The sequence below is a fragment of the Lacerta agilis genome, chromosome 7, assembly GCF_009819535.1.
Source record: "Lacerta agilis isolate rLacAgi1 chromosome 7, rLacAgi1.pri, whole genome shotgun sequence".
Lineage (NCBI taxonomy): Eukaryota > Metazoa > Chordata > Lepidosauria > Squamata > Lacertidae > Lacerta > Lacerta agilis.
Window position 1 is genome coordinate 82,485,404 of NC_046318.1, and position 19,167 is coordinate 82,504,570.

General features: G+C 46.1%; 1 protein-coding gene across 1 annotated transcript in view; it reads left to right on the forward strand.

The window, feature by feature from the left end:
* ADGRB1 (adhesion G protein-coupled receptor B1) overlaps positions 1-19,167 on the forward strand; it is a 272,638-nt gene that overhangs the window by 66,871 nt on the left and 186,600 nt on the right. Inside the window, exons 3-6 of the mRNA XM_033155932.1 lie at positions 5,952-6,059; positions 7,804-7,968; positions 9,563-9,727; positions 14,611-14,784. Of these exons, the coding sequence (XP_033011823.1) occupies positions 5,952-6,059; positions 7,804-7,968; positions 9,563-9,727; positions 14,611-14,784 (612 nt within the window). The remainder of the gene's footprint in view (positions 1-5,951; positions 6,060-7,803; positions 7,969-9,562; positions 9,728-14,610; positions 14,785-19,167) is intronic.

Genomic DNA, 19,167 nt, shown 5'->3' on the forward strand with positions numbered 1-19,167 from the left:
GCTGGTGGCCACCCTTTTGCTGCTCCACAATGCCCTCCCTAGGTGCACCCAGCCCTGGTCCTAACATATTGCGCTTACAGCCATTTGGAGCCTCCGAAGGGCCTGAGGCTGGCAGATCATATGCTTACCCCCAAAGAGGGAACTTGGAGTTGAGCTTAACCGATGGGAAGATTTTCGTAGCTTGAGGAGCGAAGACATGGCGTCACCATGATTTCAAGCTGCTTTGAATTGGTGGCTGAGCAGGGTAACTTCCCGTCACCGTCACCTACCCAGCCAATTAATAAATAAATCCAAGCTGAAGCAACAGTATGTCAACACGCTCCCTGGCACGGCGTCGCAAAGTGCCAACGCCTGTGGGTTTCATGAGACAGTGCCACAGAGTGGGCTGAGAACATCACCAGCAGCTCCTGTTTACTCTCTGAAAACGATACCGGCGAGGGAGCCAGCCGAATTGGGTGCACGCTGCCGTCTGGCAAGCAGCAGCGCCTGACATTTCAGAACATATACGCAGATCAGGTGTGGCAGAGGCTCCCCACTCCTTGTTGTGCAGGCTTGGTTCCCCACCTCCAGCACCACAGAAGGCAGCTGTCCAAATTGATGCACATCAAAGGGCTGGCTCAGTGAACACGCTTCTTTCAGGGATCCGTATGTTTTTCCTGACATTCAAAGGGTTCCTGATCACGGGCTTGCTGCTGCCACTCACCCCTCAAATGCCCCAAAATATCACCCCTTGCGAGATAACTTGAAGCGTCTCACTCATGCGCTCAGGGTGACGGAAGAGTTCTTCTGCATCACAGCTGGGCTTGTAAATGGTTCCTTGCCGTGCTATGCGTGGGATAAGCCTGCTGTCAGTCAGTAATGCCTTAATACTCCTTCGCTGAGAGATGACCTTTTGCAAGATCTACATCATAAAAAATTAAAAAATTAACCACAAGGATTGCTGTGGCAGATCAGGCTTCTGCCACAGGTTGCACGACATGAATAATGAGCCTTGGCACCGACATGGCACATTGACGCACCTGACAGTCATCAGCAGAGCGAAGCACATTCCCCACAAAGAAAGCCTACAGCACTTTGCATTATTGAGCTCGGAGGGAAGGTAGCTAAGGAGAGGCAGGATGAAATGGGGAAAGCAGATCGAGGGAACTTTCTTCCCCCTGCCTCTCTCATCATAATGGAACTAGGACTTTTTGGGGGGGAGGGTAGAGAAATCTGGTGCAGTTCACATTGAAAGGAGAATCTACCTGATTCACACTTCCCAAAACAACACACAAAGCGAAACACAACCGATCCACCAAAAGCCTTGCTTCCCCGAACTTTGCAAAGCAGTTTGTCAGTCAAATATCTCTTGCAAAAATGGTGAAGGGGATATATTATTGAATGATGAAAGGTGTACTGTATGTTATTGAAAAGAGCTTGCGGAAAATGCGTCTGTTGGACAAAAGTGCCTATCAATATGTGTAGGATAGGAGAAACCTGGTGGCGAATTTTGACGAGGACGTAAAAACAGCGGCTGATTTTGAAATGTGGAGAATGGAAGATTCTGACTCATCTGAGTCATCCATGTGCCCCCTCCATGAGAAGCCTGAAAGGTGGCAACATGAGAACAGGGCCTTTTCTGCAGTGGCTCCTGGTTCGTGGAAGGCTGTCCCCAGGGAGAAAAAATTAGGCACCAGATGAAAATGTTTCTCTTTAACCAGGCCTTTGGCTGCTTAACCTCTCAGGGCCTTTTAAATGTGTTTGTGTGGAGGGGGCTGTTGTCATTATTATGCATTTTGTGTCCTCATTTTGCATTTGTATGTTGTGAGCCACCCTGTGACCTTCAGGTGAAATGGGTTATACAAATTTTAATAAAGGAGGGGGAGAAATGAAAAACTGAAATTGACAGTTTTGCCCATGCCGAATTAGAACTCAGGGTCGTCCCTGTGAATCTAATTGGCTGCAGGTTCTAGACAGGCCAAAGGAGCTTAATTCTTGATACACACCACACAATTTATACCTAAGAGCATAAGAAAATAGGAAGAGCCTGCCTGATCAAGCCATTGGCCGATCTAGTGCAGCATTCTGTTCTCACAATGGCCAACCAGATACCCCTGGGAAGTCTACAAGGAAGACTCAAGACAACAGCCCTCTCCCTTCCTCTGGTTTCCAGCAACTGGCATTCAGAAGCTTTGCCGCGTTTGACTATGGTGGCAGAGCACAGCCATCATGGCTAGAGCACGCTGCTGACAATGCCAAGGTTGTGGGTTCAATCCCTGTAAGGAGCAGCTACATATTCCTGCATTGCAGGGGGGTTGGACTAGATGGTCCTCAGGGTCACCCCGTCAACAGCAGGATTCTACGAGAAGCACATTTCTGAGTATCTCCCCTACCATAATTTCAGATACAACAGTGCCTTTGCCCATGAATTTGAACAATTCACTTTTAGTTTTTTTTAAAAAAGATTTTATTATTTTCTACAATAAACAACAAATGCATAATACATCAAACAAGAACAATTGACAAAAAACAAAAAGAAAACACAACATACACATTAAAACAACAATAACAAAAAAGGAAAAAAATAAAAGACTTATACATACCTACACCGGAACAATAAATGAATAATTGTTTAATTCTAATTTCAAATGTTATCTGGGGGACTTCCCCCATTCTCTCAACTGCGTTCAATACTAATATACTTTGGTAACTTTGTAACTATTTTCTTATCATTCACCATTATTCTTAATAAACTTCAAAATACTAACTAATCATATATATTCCATTACTTAAGCAACATAACCTTAAACATTCCTAAACCATTCATAACATTACTTCTAATATACTGTTTTTATCTAACATCAACTAGCTAAAGCCACTTAAACAAACTGGTACTGCTTCAAATATCTAATTTTTCACGATTTTTTAAATAGTCCTTAAATTTCTTCCATGAACAATTCACTTTTAGAACCATCCAAGTTGCTGGTCGTTACTGACTCCTGCAGGGGTGAGTCCCACAGTTCCAGAGTTGGCTGCCCAAGATACTTTAGAGAGAGGACTGTCCTCTGTAAAGGAGGGCACATGTCCACCCTGCCACCGAAGGCCCAGGACCTCCTCCTCATTTACTGCGAAACCTAAGGCTAGAAGTACCTTTGCTGTTGTGGAACTTCTGGTGGCCCATAGACCCTCGAAGGCTCCCAGTTCAACTCAAGACCAGATGCTGGGCAATGGACTCTGATTTTGGGGAGGGTGGCCTCAATGGGGGCTTTTGTTTTTGTTCTTCCAAGAAAGAGACCTTCTTAAAATTCAGGCCTTTTGCCCCATCAGCTTTAATTAGCAACAGGCAGAGCAGCTGAGACCAGGCACGCCAGCAGGGGAGCAGAAAGCAATCACACAACTCATTAGCAAGCGAGATCAGTCATTAGGAGCGGTTCATCAGGTGGAACCCGGGTGCCGAGCAGGAGAAAGGCCGATGGGATTATCTCCCGCTGAACAAACTTGCTGGATCCTGCCAGAGAATTTGTCTTCTTCCTTGCCGCCAGCAGGAACCCACAGAAGTTCTGTTAACAAAAAGAGAATATACATATATCGACATTATCAAATTTCAAAAAGCTTCCTTAACCAAACAGTTACCTCGTCCAGCCCACATTTTATCATCTTCTCTGCAAGAACGTCAGGGGTTACTTTGTCAAAAGCCGTACTGAAATTAAACTTGTTGCCTTCGTCTTTCCACTTGTCTCTTTAAAAACCACCAGCCACCCAAATATTACTGAGCATGTGTGTGTTACACTTACAGACACACAGAAGGTTAGCCTTGGTCTCTAACAGCAGGACTGCTCACTGCTGCTGTTCCCAAAGAGAAGAGATGCACTCTGCGTATTGTAGGGTTGGGAATTTTCCTTGAAGCGGCCACAGCTATGCAGCTTGGTTACTGTAAGAACATGAGAACAGCTTGCTGGATCTGGTCATTGATTAATTTATTATTATTATTATTATTATTATTATTATTATTATTATTATTATTAGTCTGCCCATCTGACTAGGTTGCCCCAGCCACTTTGGGCAGCTTCCAACAGGATATGTAAAAACACAGCAACAACGAAGAAGAATATCGCAGATTAAATGCATCCTGATATAGGGCTGCCTTCAGATGTCCACAGAACGTCGTATAATTATTTATCTCTTTGACATCTGATGGGAGGGCGTTCCACAGCAATAATAATAACCTAGTCCAGCATCCTGTTCTCAGATTGGCCAGCCTGTGGGAAACCAGCAAGCAGGACTCAAATGCAAGAGCCTTTTCTCACATCCTGTTCTCACAGTAGTCAGCCACGTGCCACTGTCGGGAAACCCACAAGCAGGATTCGAACACAAGACCGCTCTCTCCTCCTGCGGTTTCCAGCTATTGGTAGGCAGGACAGAGCAGAGCCCCCATCTCTTGGCCTGGTCACTGAGGTCCAGCGCCGAGGACCTTCTGGCGGTTCCCTCACTGCAAGAAGTGAGGTTTCAGGGAACCAGGCAGAGGGCCTTCTCTGTGGTGGCACCCGCCCTGCAGAATGCCCTCCCATCAGGTGTCAAGGAGAGTAACTACATAACCTTTAGAAGACATTTGAAGGCAACCCTGTTTAGGGAAGTCTTTAATGTTTTATTCCGTTTTTAATATATGCTGGAAACCTCCCAGAGTGGCTGATACAACCCACTCAAATAGGCAAGGTACAAATAATGAAATTATTATTAAAATTCTTCTTCTTCGCCAAGCACTTGGTTGCCAAGGTAAATTATATGTGCATTACCAAAGGATGAACTTCTTGTGCTCCCTGTTAGGTGCTATAGTGCCAAAAAGCACTTGGTCAACACCTGTCAGAATTCTATGCTTCCCATCTCATTGTTGATACCTGTCCGCCAATATTCCACCCTCCTGAAAGACCTACATTGGCTCCCAGTATGTTTCCGAGCACAATTCAAAGTGTTGGTGCTGACCTAGAAAGCCCTAAACGGCCTCGGCCCAGTATCCCTGAAGGAGCGTCTCCACCCCCATCATTCAGCCCAGACACTGAGGTCCACCTCCGAGGGTCTTCTGGCGGTTCCCTCCCTGCAAGAAGTGAGGTCACAGAGAACCAGGCAGAGGGCCTTCTCGGTGGTGGCACCCTCCCATCAGATGTCAAGGAAATAAACAACTACCTGACTACTACTACTATTGTGTTGCTTCACGGATGCCCATCCCTTCTAAGCTAAACCATACCTTTATGCTTGGAATTCCATGAGAATGAGGATGAGGTTGGGGGGGGGGGGGTTAAAAAGCATTGATGATGTCACATCTTCTAAAAATACTCCTATGTTTTTAATAGCCATGAGGCAGAAGTCCAACAGGGAAACAATGCCTTATGAGGAACGGCTTAGGGAGCTGGGTATGTTCAGCCTAGAGAAGAGAAGGTTAAGGGGTGATATGATATCCATGCTCAAATATATAAAAGGATGTCATGTAGAGGAGGGAGAAAGGTTGTTTTCTGCTGCTCCAGAGAAGTGGACACGGGGCAATGGATTCAAACTACAAGAAAGATGATTCCACCTAAACATTAGGAAGAACTTCTTGACAGTAAGAGCTGTTGGACAGTGGAATTTGCTACCAAGGAGTGTGGTGGAGTCTCCTTCTTTGGAGGTCTTTAAGCAGAGGCTTGACAGCCATCTGTCAGGAATGCTTTGATGGTGTTTCCTGCTTGGCAGGGGGTTGGACTGGATGGCCCTTGTGGTCTCTTCCAACTCTAGGATTCTATGATTCTAGGGGCTTTGTTGTTTGGCGTTTCTATGGGGAAATGCTCAGCATGACTCTAAGTACCGCCCGCAACAGGTGCTTTGATTACCAAATGTTTCTACATGTGCTTTGCATTTGAAACGAAATTTCATGGGGGGGGGTGGCTTTGCAGAATTGGTGGGTGGTTTATTTACGTTGGACCCCCCCTTTTTAATCCTAGCCAATGGACACTACAATTCCCGAAGCCAATCACTGAGGTCCACAGATAACCGGAAGAGAGATGATGTCGACGACGTGCAACAGTATGGGTACCCTGCGCCTCAACTAGGTAAGTCATTAACACAAGGAAGAAGGAGGGAGGAGGAAGTCATTGACTGGGTTTTGTTTACCAGAGAAAGGAAATTGATAAACAGCAGCTTCACACAACTCCTGTATGACCCAGCCAGAGTTAAGCATGTTTAAGTCCAACCAATTTCAACAGTCAAAACAAAATAAAACAAAAAATCCCTTCCAGTAGCACCTTAGAGACCAACTAAGTTAGTTCTTGGTATGAGCTTTCGTGTGCATGCACACTTCTTCAGATACTTGCATGCACACGAAAGTTCATACCAAGAACTAACTTACTTGGTCTCTAAGGTGCTACTGGAAGGAATTTTTTATTTTATTTTGTTTGGACTATGGCAGACCAACACGGCTACCTACCTGTAACAATTTCAACAGAGCACAGATTTGCACATGTTTAACTTTCCCATTAAAACCGATGGAATTTAAAAGTGCTGGGATGTGGCAAGGCACGCGCAGCCGGCAGAGGTTCCCTGTGTGGACCGTGCATCATGAAATGAGACATATGCAGAATTTAGTCAACTAATCTATGCAGTCATTGGATCACAGCCCTAACAATTTAATACATTCCAGCTCTAATTTTTCTGGAGGCTAACACCACTTCTGCTAATCCTTGGGTATTTGATGTTTAAATGGTGCATAATTTTGACTATAGGAGGCGGAATTAATTCTGACTCGGAGGAGGCGAGAGCAACCTCATTTGAATGTGCAATTCAAGGACAGAGGGGCCTGCGAAAATGCACGAACCAGTCACTGAAAAGGCAAAGAGTTTTTTTTTTCAGTCCCTGCAGTCAATACTTCTGTTCGCCAACAGCATCACAGACGGGGCCTCAGCTCGGTAGCAAAGCGAAGGCCTTGGAGTGGGAGTAGCCAACGTGGTGCTCTCCAAGAGCAACATCTCCACTAGGCGGCATGAGAAATGTCAGCCCCACCTCCAGCTATTCCTCTGGAGTCTCCACACTTGGAGATTCACTAGCCTAGCCATACCTAGAATAACACCCTCTTGGGGTTGCTTCTTGCCCTTTGCACCAGGCACAAAACTATCTTGTGCCAACTCGGACTGCATCTCCCATCAATATACCAGCCACCATGGCAATGGGGGGAGATGATGGGAGATGATAACGTGTCCAGAAGAGGGCAACCAAAATGGTCCAAGGCCTGGAAATGATGCCTTATGAGGAATGGCTTAGGGAGCTGGGTATGTTTAGCCTGGAGAAGAGAAGGTTAAGGGGTGATATGATAGCCATGCTCAAATATATAAAAGGATGTCATGTAGAGGAGGGAGAAAGGTTGTTTTCTGCTGCTCCAGAGAAGCAGATACGGGGCAATGGATTCAAACTACAAGAAAGAAGATTCCACATAAACATTAGGAGGAACTTCCTGACAGTAAGAGCTGTTTCACAGTGGAATTTGCTACCAAGGAGTGTGGTGGAGTCTCCTTCTTTGGAGGTCTTGAAGCGGAGGCTTGACAGCCATCTGTCAGGAATGCTTTGATGGTGTTTCCTGCTTGGCAGGGGGTTGGACTGGATGGCCCTTGTGGTCTCTTCCAACTCTATGATTCTATGATGGGATCTTTGGTTTTGCACAATGCTGGACACTTCCCACTTTACATGCAATGTTGTCCCAGGCCACTGCCAGGTAGGAGGGCCAGGAATGATACTTGGTCAGCCCCCCGCCAGGTGGAGCAGACAGCACTGGGCCAGATGTTCACATGTTCTGCACCCCGACAGGTGATCCAGCTGCTGAGGAGTGGTCCCCATGGAGCGTGTGTTCGACCACCTGCGGGGAGGGCTGGCAGACTAGGACGAGGTTCTGTGTGTCGTACTCCTACAGCACCCAATGCAGTGGGCCCCTCCGGGAGCAGCGGCAGTGCAACAACTCCGCCGTCTGTCCAGGTGATGACCTTTCCATGCTGCACATATAATTCTCCCTGCCGCTACCTCCCCAACCACAGGGAAGTGGGCATTATATCTACTCATCTGCTAAATGCTAAAAGGCTCTGCTCAAATGTCACCTGACTTCTGCAACAAAGGAAGCGGAATTCTGCAACCTGAGTTGATTACACCCCCTAAGCAAATTTCCGCAATTGGTATGCATGCTTTATTGAGCTACACCGGGTGCTAAAGCCCATGGCCCAAGGAAAACGGATTGTATTCAGCTACCTCCATCATTCTGACATTTCACCCATGCTCTCTAGAAAGACAGAAACTTGCTTTGCATCTTGCAAGACATTCACAAATCCGCTGATTTAACTCTGGCTGCAAGAATGCTACCAACTTGAGCAGTTTCTTTTTAAAAAAATCAACAAGCAAGCAAGTTTATTATCGAGGTCAGGGTGTTGGAGCGATTCATTGCGTGGCCGGGGGTCTGGGTAACTTGAGGGTTATACAGCATGTGTGGGGATTGGGCTAAGTCTGGAGAACATGTGTTCAAGCAGATAGCCTGCCCCCCGGTTCACCGCCGCTGGAGGGGGAGAGCAATGACAACCTCTGGGCATATGGCCAATGCCTCCCCCCAAGACCCCTTTAACGGGAACCCTGTTATCGCCGCCGCACTGGGGGCATGGAGTCACCACCCCACCCCCATTTAGGAAGATGACTAAAGGATTCTGCCCAAGGCCTGCAACCTCCAAAGTTGTGATGAATTGCTACAGGAAAGGTGAAACATGCCAATGCAGGGAAATTCAGTTCCGGCCCTTCAACAGTGGCCTTGACATAGCAGCACCTGCGTCCCTGTGTGCCTGTGGAAAAGAGGTTAACCTGCAAAGTAAGCGTTAATTGAGAGAGTGGAGGGTGGGAGAAGCTCTGGAGACGACTGCTGCTTCTCAGGTAAGCTACACCCTCTATTGTGTACTGTGTGGTCCCTCCTCCCACCTGGCCAATCCCCTTGGCAACACCTCCCCAGGCGGGATTGGCGGCTGACTGGGGTAGGCGGAGACCACAGGTATCTTGCCCGGGATGGTGGTGCCAGTCCAAACTGCCAGGTGCTGCTCTGGGATCTAAGGGGGCTGCACGCAACCACACAAAATGTGCACCCCATTTGATGTGGGGAACGGTCATTCTGTCTGTGTAGGTTTCCATAAAAATGACCTGATTTTTTTTTCTTTTCGTTTTTCATTTTTACTTTTGGATACGAATGGGAAGATGGGTACTATGCCCCAGGAATAAACCTCACTGAACCCTCCTCTGTCTCATTCACACATCACTAGTGTTACTTAAAAGAGTAAATAAAAAACACAGAGGTCCTGTTGGTGAAGAAAAAAAGGTTATTTACTCACAGTTTCTTCGTGTTTACAAGGATGGCTTTGGATTCTAAGTCCACATGATGGGAGCTAGTTTCTGATGGTTGCTTCATGCAGGAGAGAGAGGGGGTGGAGCTTGGGAGTTTGGCAGGAGACCATAAAGTACATTCCCCCCTCTTATTCTTAAGAGGAGCAATAACCAACCTGATGGCTGGTTCCTTGGTTGACCTCCTCTGCTTACATTTCAGTCCATGGGACATGGGACGAGTGGTCTCCGTGGAGTCTGTGTTCATCGACCTGTGGCCGAGGGTACAGGGATCGCACACGTACATGCAAACCTCCTCAGTTTGGCGGCAACCCTTGCGAAGGACCCGAAAAGCAAACCAAGTTCTGCAACATCGCACTCTGCCCCGGTAAGTTGGCAAAGAAACTTTCGCAGCTTGCTCTTCAGTGGGCGAGGTTTTTGGCTCAAAGGGGCACTGGTGAATTAGGAAACATGGAGCCTCCATACCATAATTTCTCCTTATATTTGACTAGGTCTATCTACCAATCGGTTTAATCTTTTTAAATTCCCACTTGGATTATGTCCTCACATCAATATTGTTGCATCTGCATTGGGGACTTATATATATATATATTACTTATTCCATTTATACCCCATCTTTTTCTCCAAGGAATTCAAGGTGGCACACTCGGTTCTTTCCCTCCTCTTTTAATCCCCTGCAACAACCCTGAAGGGTAGGTTGGGCTGAGGGAAGACCGTGACTGGCTCAAGGTCACCCAGTGAGCTGCATGGCCTAGCGGGGATTCGAACCCTGGCCTCTCAGGTCCTAGTCCGACACTCTGACCACTGTGCTACATTGGCTCTCCAAACAGACTTCCCAGACAGATACAGACTCTTAAAAAAAAATTGAGGCAGCCATGGGGTGTGGGTTTGTGTGGATGAATTATCTTAAACCACTGCAGCAAATGAAAGAGCAATCTGAAGAGAAGCAGTTCGCTGCAACCCCATCCAGTCTGATTAATGTCTACTGGTGAGCACAATGATAATCAAATGCCAAACGGGCACCAAATCGGGGAGGCAGTCAGAAAGGGACAATGAGAGCAATTCAGTGCTTTAGAGCCTCGCCGGCTCGCATCGGTTATTGTTCCTTGGATTTATAACGGCAAACAATGACAAACTCGCCGTTGCAGCAGGCACAATGCAGTTGTTCAGCGTGCGGCAGGGACTCTTGGAGAACGAGCCACTCGCTGGAGGAGATCGGGGAGAAGAATGGGAAGTCGGAGGGGAGAAAGTGTCTAATTGCAGCAGAGGCTCTGCTCAGATCGCGGCTGGCTGATTGCCGTTTGATTTGGTGCAGTGAGAATCGGGTAAATGAAGTGCCGGGCTTTCAGAAGGAAGCACTTGGACAAATGATCGGATGCTTGGGTTTCTTCCCCCCACTATTTTATCACTCCCTCCCCCTTTGGTATCCAATTAGTGGTGAGATACTGGCCCACAGGATGGAGGAGAGCTGCATAATTTGTGAGGCTCTACAAACACCTCCAGGAGGTGCTGGAGGGGACTCTTGAAAGTCCCATGGACTGCAAAAAGATCAAATTTGTTGTTGTTCAGTCGTTCAGTCGTGTCCGACTCTTCATGACCCCATGGACCAGAGCATGCCACGCATGCCTATCTTTCACTGCCTCCCGCAGTTTGGCCAAACTCATGTTAGTAGCTTCAAGAACACTGTCCAACCATCTCATCCTCTGTCGTCCCCTTCTCCTTGTGCCCTCCATCTTTCCCAACATCAGGGTCTTTTCCAGGGAGTCTTCTCTTCTCATGAGGTGGCCAAAGTACTGGAGCCTCAACTGCAGGATCTGTCCTTCTAGTGAGCACTCAGGGCTGATTTCTTTAAGGATGGATAAATTTGATCTTTTTGCAGTTCATGGGACTCTCAAGAGTCTCCTCCAGCACCATAATTCAAAAGCATCAATTCTTCGGCGATCAGCCTTCTTGATGGTCCAGCTCTCACTTCCGTACATTACTACTGGGAAAACCATAGCTTTAACTATACGGACCTTTGTCGGCAAGGTGATGTCTTTGCAACAAAGAGAGAGATTAGGATATGATAGCTGGTTTATTTGTTTTTTAAGTAGATGTTGAGTAAATCTCTCCACCTCCCCCAAGCTCTGTTCTGTTCTTGCTTGAATCCTGCTGGTGGGTTCACCCAGGAAATCTGGTTGGCCACTGTGAGAAACAAGATATAGAACTAGATGGGCCATTGGCCTGATCCTTCAGGCTATTCTAATGTTTTTTAATATGCCATTGATGTCAGTTCCTTTAAAAAAAAATCTCATGACTTCTTGCCCTGCCTGGGGACTTCTGGAGGCATCTGATTGGCCGTAATAGGAAGGAAAAAGCTGAACTGCCCTGCTGGCAACTTTAGGCATCTTTTCTGGATTTCTGGCTTGACTCACTTCCTTGAGAATGCTCAAGCTGGTTTTTCTGGATGGATCTGCAGTGGTTGCATACCTAGAAAAACCCTTCTTTGGGTTGGCTAGATGACCTCCTGGATCCTTCCAGCCTTACAATTTGTTAGGAATTGACACTCGGACTTCCTCCTGCTAGAGAGATAATGAGCCCTCTGCTAATGAGCTGAAGCCTTCCAGAAATAATTAGAGTGGGTCTGTCATGTCAGGAAAATATTTCAAGATATATCTCTCTAATAAAAGTATTCATATTTCATTCCTAACCTGCACTTGGCATAAGGGGGGCTTTTTCCAGCTGAATGATAAATTACAGCTGATATTTCAGACTGGAGAACTCCTTCGCCTATTCGTGTTAATTAAGTGATGCAAGTAATTGTGCGTTCTGAGTTAGGCTTGAGTTGGCTGGGTTCTTTGGAGCGGTATGTATCTAGCGGGTTCCGAAGTTTGCACCGGAGCACGCGGGGGGTCCTTGAAGGTGAGAAACCTGGTGCTTAAAATAGACATGTCTTGGTTTTCCATTTTCCGACCACCCAATGAGAACCTGACGGTATTATTATTTGAGCTCTTGGCAGTGCCAATCACCGATGACTTATCTGCAGATTACAGAAGTAGATGGTGCTGAAATGTCAGGGAGAAAACCGCCTTGTCAAAATGGAAGCGGTTTTGACAGTTAAACACACAAACATGCACGCCAGCCCTGAGGATTCAGTAAATTGCTTCCCTCTGTGAACAGGCTTCCCCCTCTCTTGCCTGCATCTGGCATGAAAGCTTGCCTTATCTGTCGCCCTCCTGATCCCAACTTGGGACTCTGCAGTTCTCATCAGCTCCGGTCAGGGTGGCATGTGGTCAGAGATGATGGGAGCTGTGAGTTCAGCAATTTCTGAAAGACACCAATTGAAAAAAAGGCCATTCATCCTGCACAACTAGCACGTCTTCAGGCAGTGGGTGGTTAAACTGTGGAACTCAGTGCCATAGGAGACTGTAATGGCCAGTGCTGGATTTATGTATAAGCTAAACAAGCTATAGCTTAGGGCCCCCAAAAAAATTAAAGGGAAAAAACCCTGGATGTACATTTCCAAAATATAAGATAAAAAACAAATAAAATAAAACCTACATACAGCAACAGTGTTTTGTGTTGTGTAGGCTCCTATGATATAAGTCATGGGCCCCGCCTGCTTGGCTGCTCCCTAAAATATCACTGGTTTGCTCCTTTCTATATATAGGGTGCCTGCATTCTGCATGTGCAAATGGCTTTAGATACCTATTAGGTCCATAAATGACCATATACATTCAACACAAAAAGCAGCGGCAATTTGTTGTTGACAAAGGACAGCTGGACATATAAAGGGCCCCATTACCTTCAGTAGTTTAGGGCCGCATCAAACCTTAAACCGGCCCCGGTGACGGCCACAAGTTTGGATGGTTTTAAAAGAGGATTGGACAAATTCCAATCTGGAGAGCCAGTGTGGTGTAGTGGTTAAGAGTGGTAGACTCGTAATCTGGTGAACCGGGTTCGCGTCTCCGCTCCTCCACATGCAGCTGCTGGGTGACCTTGGGCTAGTCACACTTCTTTGAAGTCTCTCAGCCCCACTCACCTCACAGAGTGTTTGTTGTGGGGGAGGAAGGGAAAAGGAGAATGTTAGCTGCTTTGAGACTCCTTCGGGTAGTGATAAAGCGGGATATCAAATCCAAATTCACGGAGGAGAGAGCTGTGGATGGCTGCTAGTCTATGCTCTGCCCTCCTCAGTTGGAGGCAGCAATGCTTCTGAAAACCAGCTGCTGGAAACCACAGGAGGGGAATGGGCTCTCGTGCTCAGATCCTGCTTGTGGGTTTCCCATAGGCATTTGGTTGGCCGCTGTGAGAATGGGATGCCGGACTAGATGAGTCACTGGCATTGACTGCCTTTCTATATTACAATAGAAACAACAAAATATGCAACAACAAAATATTATGGCAAACAAAATGTACAACAAAGAACATACCCTTTATAATAATCTGATCCAATACAAAAAATCACAATAAAACAGAACTTTAAAATGGAACGACTTATATCAAATAAAGCAATATTCAATAATCTATTGGAATATAATAGCACACAATAAAATTAACTCTCAAAGGTGGATTGCTGTAATAACTTGCAGTTTTATAAGAGTATATATTTAAAGTAGATGAATAAATGAGTAAATAAAGTTAATTTGGAATATGTAGAAAATATAATAAATAAATTTAAGGAACCACAGAAAGAGGGGGAAGAGAGTCGAGTTTTGAAATGTTAAGATTATTGTAAAATTATTGAAATGTATAAACCTGAAAAGCATAAATATTTTTTGAGAGAGAGAGAGAGAGAGAGAGAGAGAGAGAGAGAATTGATTGGGGACCTGAAAAACTAATGATATAACATATACAAAATAAAATAAAAATTAACTCTCAAAACATCAGCAAATAATAATTAAACAGCTTTCACTCCTAACAATTGCAATGAATGATTACTAAACTATGATCAATAATAATAACAATAATAATTATAATAATTTTTATTTGTAACCCGCCCTCCCTGCCCGGAGCTGGCCTCAGAGTGGCTAACATCATATAAAGAATACAATATGCAAAAAACAAGCGAGCAATCAATTAAAATGCATCCCAAAATTAATTCAAATCAAAATAACTGCAAATGAAAATGAAAATGCATAAAATACCACAATGCATACAAATCCACGTAAAAGGATCAAACTGAGAAACAAAGGCACACAGCTATTTTTATAAAGCTGTATCTCCGTGCAAAAGCGGTTTTCACATTCTGCCTTCCCTTCTTTCCTTCTTTGGGTCACTCAGTGGACGGCAACTGGAATGAATGGTCGAGCTGGAGCTCCTGTTCCACGAGCTGCTCCAACGGCACCCAGCAGCGGACGAGAGAGTGCAACGGGCCATCGTACGGGGGAGCCGAATGCCAAGGACACTGGGTGGAGAGCCGAGACTGCTTCCTAAGACAGTGCCCAGGTCAGTAGTAGCGTGTGGGTCACCCTCTTCCCCTTTGGGATTGAACCAATGCATGGCTCACCTGCAAAACGACCTCCTAGTGGTGCAGCAGTAAAACTGCTCGCACATTTGCAAAGCTAAGCAGGGTCCGGTATGGTTTCAAATTGGAAGGGAGACTATGAATCAAGATTCCTGCATTGCAGGGGGTTGGGCAACAGCCTTTACCAAAGGCGTCATGGGCTTTGAAGACACTTGAACTCAGGACACAAGGGAGAAACGCGATAAGAGGAAGGCACACTTGGCAAACCCTCACCGTGATCAACTCCTGCCCGGAAACCTATGTCCCCACTGTGGAAGAACGTGTGGATTCAGAATTGGCCTCCATGGTCACTTACGGACTCACTTTTAAAACCACGTTTGTGGAAGACAATCTTACTCAGCTACGAGTGATTGTTAAAGTAGAAGAACACTAAGATAGGATTTGTAGTTCAAAACATCTGGAACATGCCCATTTGGGGAAAGCTACTACAGTGGTACCTCGGGTTACAGACACTTCAGGTTACAGACTCCGCTAACCCAGAAATAGTATACCTTGGGTTAAGGATGAAGGTGGCGCTGTGGGTTAAACCACAGAGCCTAGGGCTTGCTGATCAGAAGGTCGGCAGTTTGAATCTCCGCGATGGGGTGAGCTCCCGTTGCTCGGTCCCAGCTCCTGCCCACCTAGCAGTTTGAAAGCACGTCAAAAGTGCAAGTAGATAAATAGGAACCACTCTGGCGGGAAGGTAAACAGCATTTCCGTGCGCTGCTCTGATTCACCAGAAGTGGCTTAGTCATGCTGGCCACATGACCCAGAAGCTGTACGCCGGCTCCCTCGGCCAGTAACATGAGATGAGCACCGCAACCCCAGAGTCAGACATGACTGGACCTAATGGTCAGGGGTCCCTGTACCTTTACTACAGTGGTACCTTGGGTTACAAACAATTCAGGTTACAGACTCCGCTAACCCAGAAATAGTACCTTGGGTTAGGATGAGAACAGAAATCATCGCGTGGCGGCAGTGGGAGGCCCCATTAGCTAAAGTGGTGCTTCAGGTTAAGAACAGTTTCAGGTTAAGAATGGACTTCCAGAATGAATTAAGTTCTTAACCCGAGGTACCACTGTATATAACAAGTCTTTCAGTAGCAACATTTTCTGTGTGCATCTCTGCTGAGCCACATAATAGAGCTGAAACAATTTGGAACACATATTCCTAGGCACATGCCACAAGCCACACACCCCTGGGTTATATTTTTGTTTCTGCTTGGAATATTTCTCTTCATATTGTTCATCTCACCAAGTACTTATTTTAAGAAGGCCTGTGCTTAGCATTTTGCCTCAAGAGAATTTCAGTGGAGCCCTCCGAGGTATGTCCCATTGAACTCAATGAGGCTTACTTCCTAGTATTATTAATTTTGATACTGCTTAACTGAGAAAGATGGAGGGCACAAGGAGAAGGGGACGACAGAGGATGAGATGGTTGGACAGTGTTCTCGAAGCGACTGGCATGAGTTTGGCCAAACTGCGGGAGGCAGTGGAGGATAGGCGTGCCTGGCGTGCTCTGGTCCATGGGGTCACGAAGAGTCGGACACGACTGAACGACTGAACAACAACAACAAATCTGAGAAGAAGAAGAAGAAGAAGAAGAAGAAGAAGAAGAAGAAGAAGAAGAAGAAGAAGAAGAAGAAGAAGAAATCTCCAGTAGGCACTGGAAGCTCAACAGGGAGGGGATTTGTCTGAGCTCAACTGGAGGGAGTCCGATAAAACTGGGTCCAGAATACTAAGCACATGGCTCCTGTTGGATATGAGTCATGCATCCAAGCCACGGAGGACCACAAACAGTTACTCCTCTGTAGACCTCACAGAGGATACCTTAAGGTGTCCTGGACCCAAGTTGTTGGTAGCAGGGGCATAGGAAGGGGGGTGCAGTCCAACCCGGGTGTCATCCTTGAGGGGGTGACAAAATGGCACACCGCGGGGGGCTGCACATACCACGGAGCCTGGCGTGCAGCACGCCCGAGTCACGCGTCTCTCCTGGGAGTGACATGGTGGCTTGGGCCCCCCGCTGCCTGAAATGGCAGCGTGGGGCTTGCGTCCACCAAGCGGACTGCATGGGCAGTTCGCCATGCCGCCCCCCCCTGGGTGGAACGTCATGGTGCCCCTGTGGGAGGCTCGTCCCAACCCCGCCGTTCTGGGTGCTGGAGCAGCTAGCTATGCCCCTGGTTGAGAGCCAATTTCAAAACCTCAATGGCCCCCAAGTGGAAAACCTTACAGGACTTGCAATTTTTGATTTGGTAGAAAAAAATATGTGGAGTTTAGCAATAGCTGAAAAATATCACATAAATGGTGTGTTGCCAAAGGCTTGGAGAACCCAGAAAAATTATATGCAGTTTGGTGGGATTCTATCTTGTTTTCAAGAAATGCAGCAAGACAGGACTCCCTCTCCTTAGTACAACATGAAATTTGGCATTCCTAATGGTCTTAAGTATTCTACCAACCAAGCTTCCGGCTGGCGACGCCATAGCGGGTGGTCGGGGCTGCTTCGGCTGCGAGGCGCCCGATCCATCCCGGGGGTTAGGAGCCGCGCTACCGCAGCGCGCGGCTCCGGTTGGGGTGCGGGAAGAGCGTCCCGCACCCTGGGCTCCCCGGCTGTGCCCGCGGAGGCTCCGAACCCTTCCCCTACCCCCCTGTAAAGGGGGAGTGGGGGTGAAGGGACAACGGAGCCGGGCTTACGGGGATATGCCCCAACCGGGATGCAAATGCGGCGGCAAAGCCCGCGGTGAGCGTCCAAGTTCTACCTGTGAAGAATGGAGCTAAAGGAACCCGGTGGTCGTGAGTAAATAATCTTGGCAGAAATCGTGTTTTTGGAACGATCCGGGGGGAAGGAGAAAGGCAGCCTGCCTCCCTCCCTTCGAGCCTAAGAAATTAACCAATTTGAGGGATTGCTGCCACAGAACTGGTTATAAAGTATCTAAAATCGATACATGAGACTGGCAAACTTTTTTCTTGGGAAGCTAACTAGCGGAAAATATCTCTATTTAAAGTTGCGGTGTTTGCGCTCCAGCTTAGGAAAATGGCGACGAACAAAGAGACAGGAGAAGAAATATGATACCCACTTCCTCCTCCTCTGCCAGTATGCTGGGTTTCGTCCTTGAACTGGTATTGAACTCTGGACTAACAGATGAACAAAGGCTCACTGCCTTGAAGGTGGAACTAATTTACAGAAAAGTCAAAGTCTTGTGTGGGGGTCTGAAATGGAACCAACTGCCCACAGAGGAGGCTAACAAAACTTTTGACACTTTGGAAGGAAATCTTGTCAAAGAGCTGAGAGGATGGATGGAAAGATGGGAAGAAATGAATGAGCTACTTCGGAGAAGAAATTCGCTTGTTGGGGGTGGCAGCCCCAAGGCGATGTTAAGATTTGCTATATCCAGTCCCCGAGGTGTGAGCTCGGGGGCCAGGGACAGAGAATTAAGGTATTTACAAGAAGAAAAGGAATGCTACAAAGAACCGGAGAAGCTGAGAGAGGGAGAGTTGGATACCTCGGAGCTCGTGGCAAGGAGAGCTTTGGACTGTGCCTGGATCTGTGGAAGTTGGGAGAGGGAAGTTGCATGGAAGTTCAGTGCTGATGCCATCAGGAGAAGAAGAATGGACAGAGGGGGTGTGGGGTGAAGTATTAAGTAAAATCTAAAGCAATCTGTTATGGTATTTTGAAATCGGAGGGTGAACACTGTCAACAATAGTTTGTTTTATTATTTGTTTGAATATGAAAAGAGATATTTCAAGTTTTTATGTTATCAGCAGCAGTTCAAAGGATAGAAGAGATAGATTTGATGAGGATGATTTGTGAGGACTTATAAGGATGTAGTATAAATGAAGTCATTTTAAGTGGTTTAAGTTTATAGATTAAGATGATTAAGACTAAGATGAAGATTAAGATGAATGTTTTACTTTATATATATAATTAAGTTTAATTTTTTTTTTAAATGAAGAGGTTAAAAAGTAGATTATGGATATAAACTCGAAGGTGAAAAGGCAGGGGAAGTCAACTGTCAAGATTGGAAAAAGAAATTTTTTTTTTTTTGTAGATGTCTAATTAAGAAGAAAAATCATGGCAATTTTTGTATAAGATGTGTAATTGTATTTGTTTTGTATGTGTATAAATGTAGGTGTGGTTAAGGTTGTATGTTGTTATAAGTAAAAATGTCAATAAATTCTTATAAAAAAAAAAAAAAAGTATTCTACCAACCAAATAGTAAGTCTCTCCCAGATATATTGTGCTGGTTTTTTGTGTCTATTATGTTGATTGTATCAATTTGTTTGATTTACTTCAATATTATTTTTTTAAAAAAGGAGGGACCTTGAACC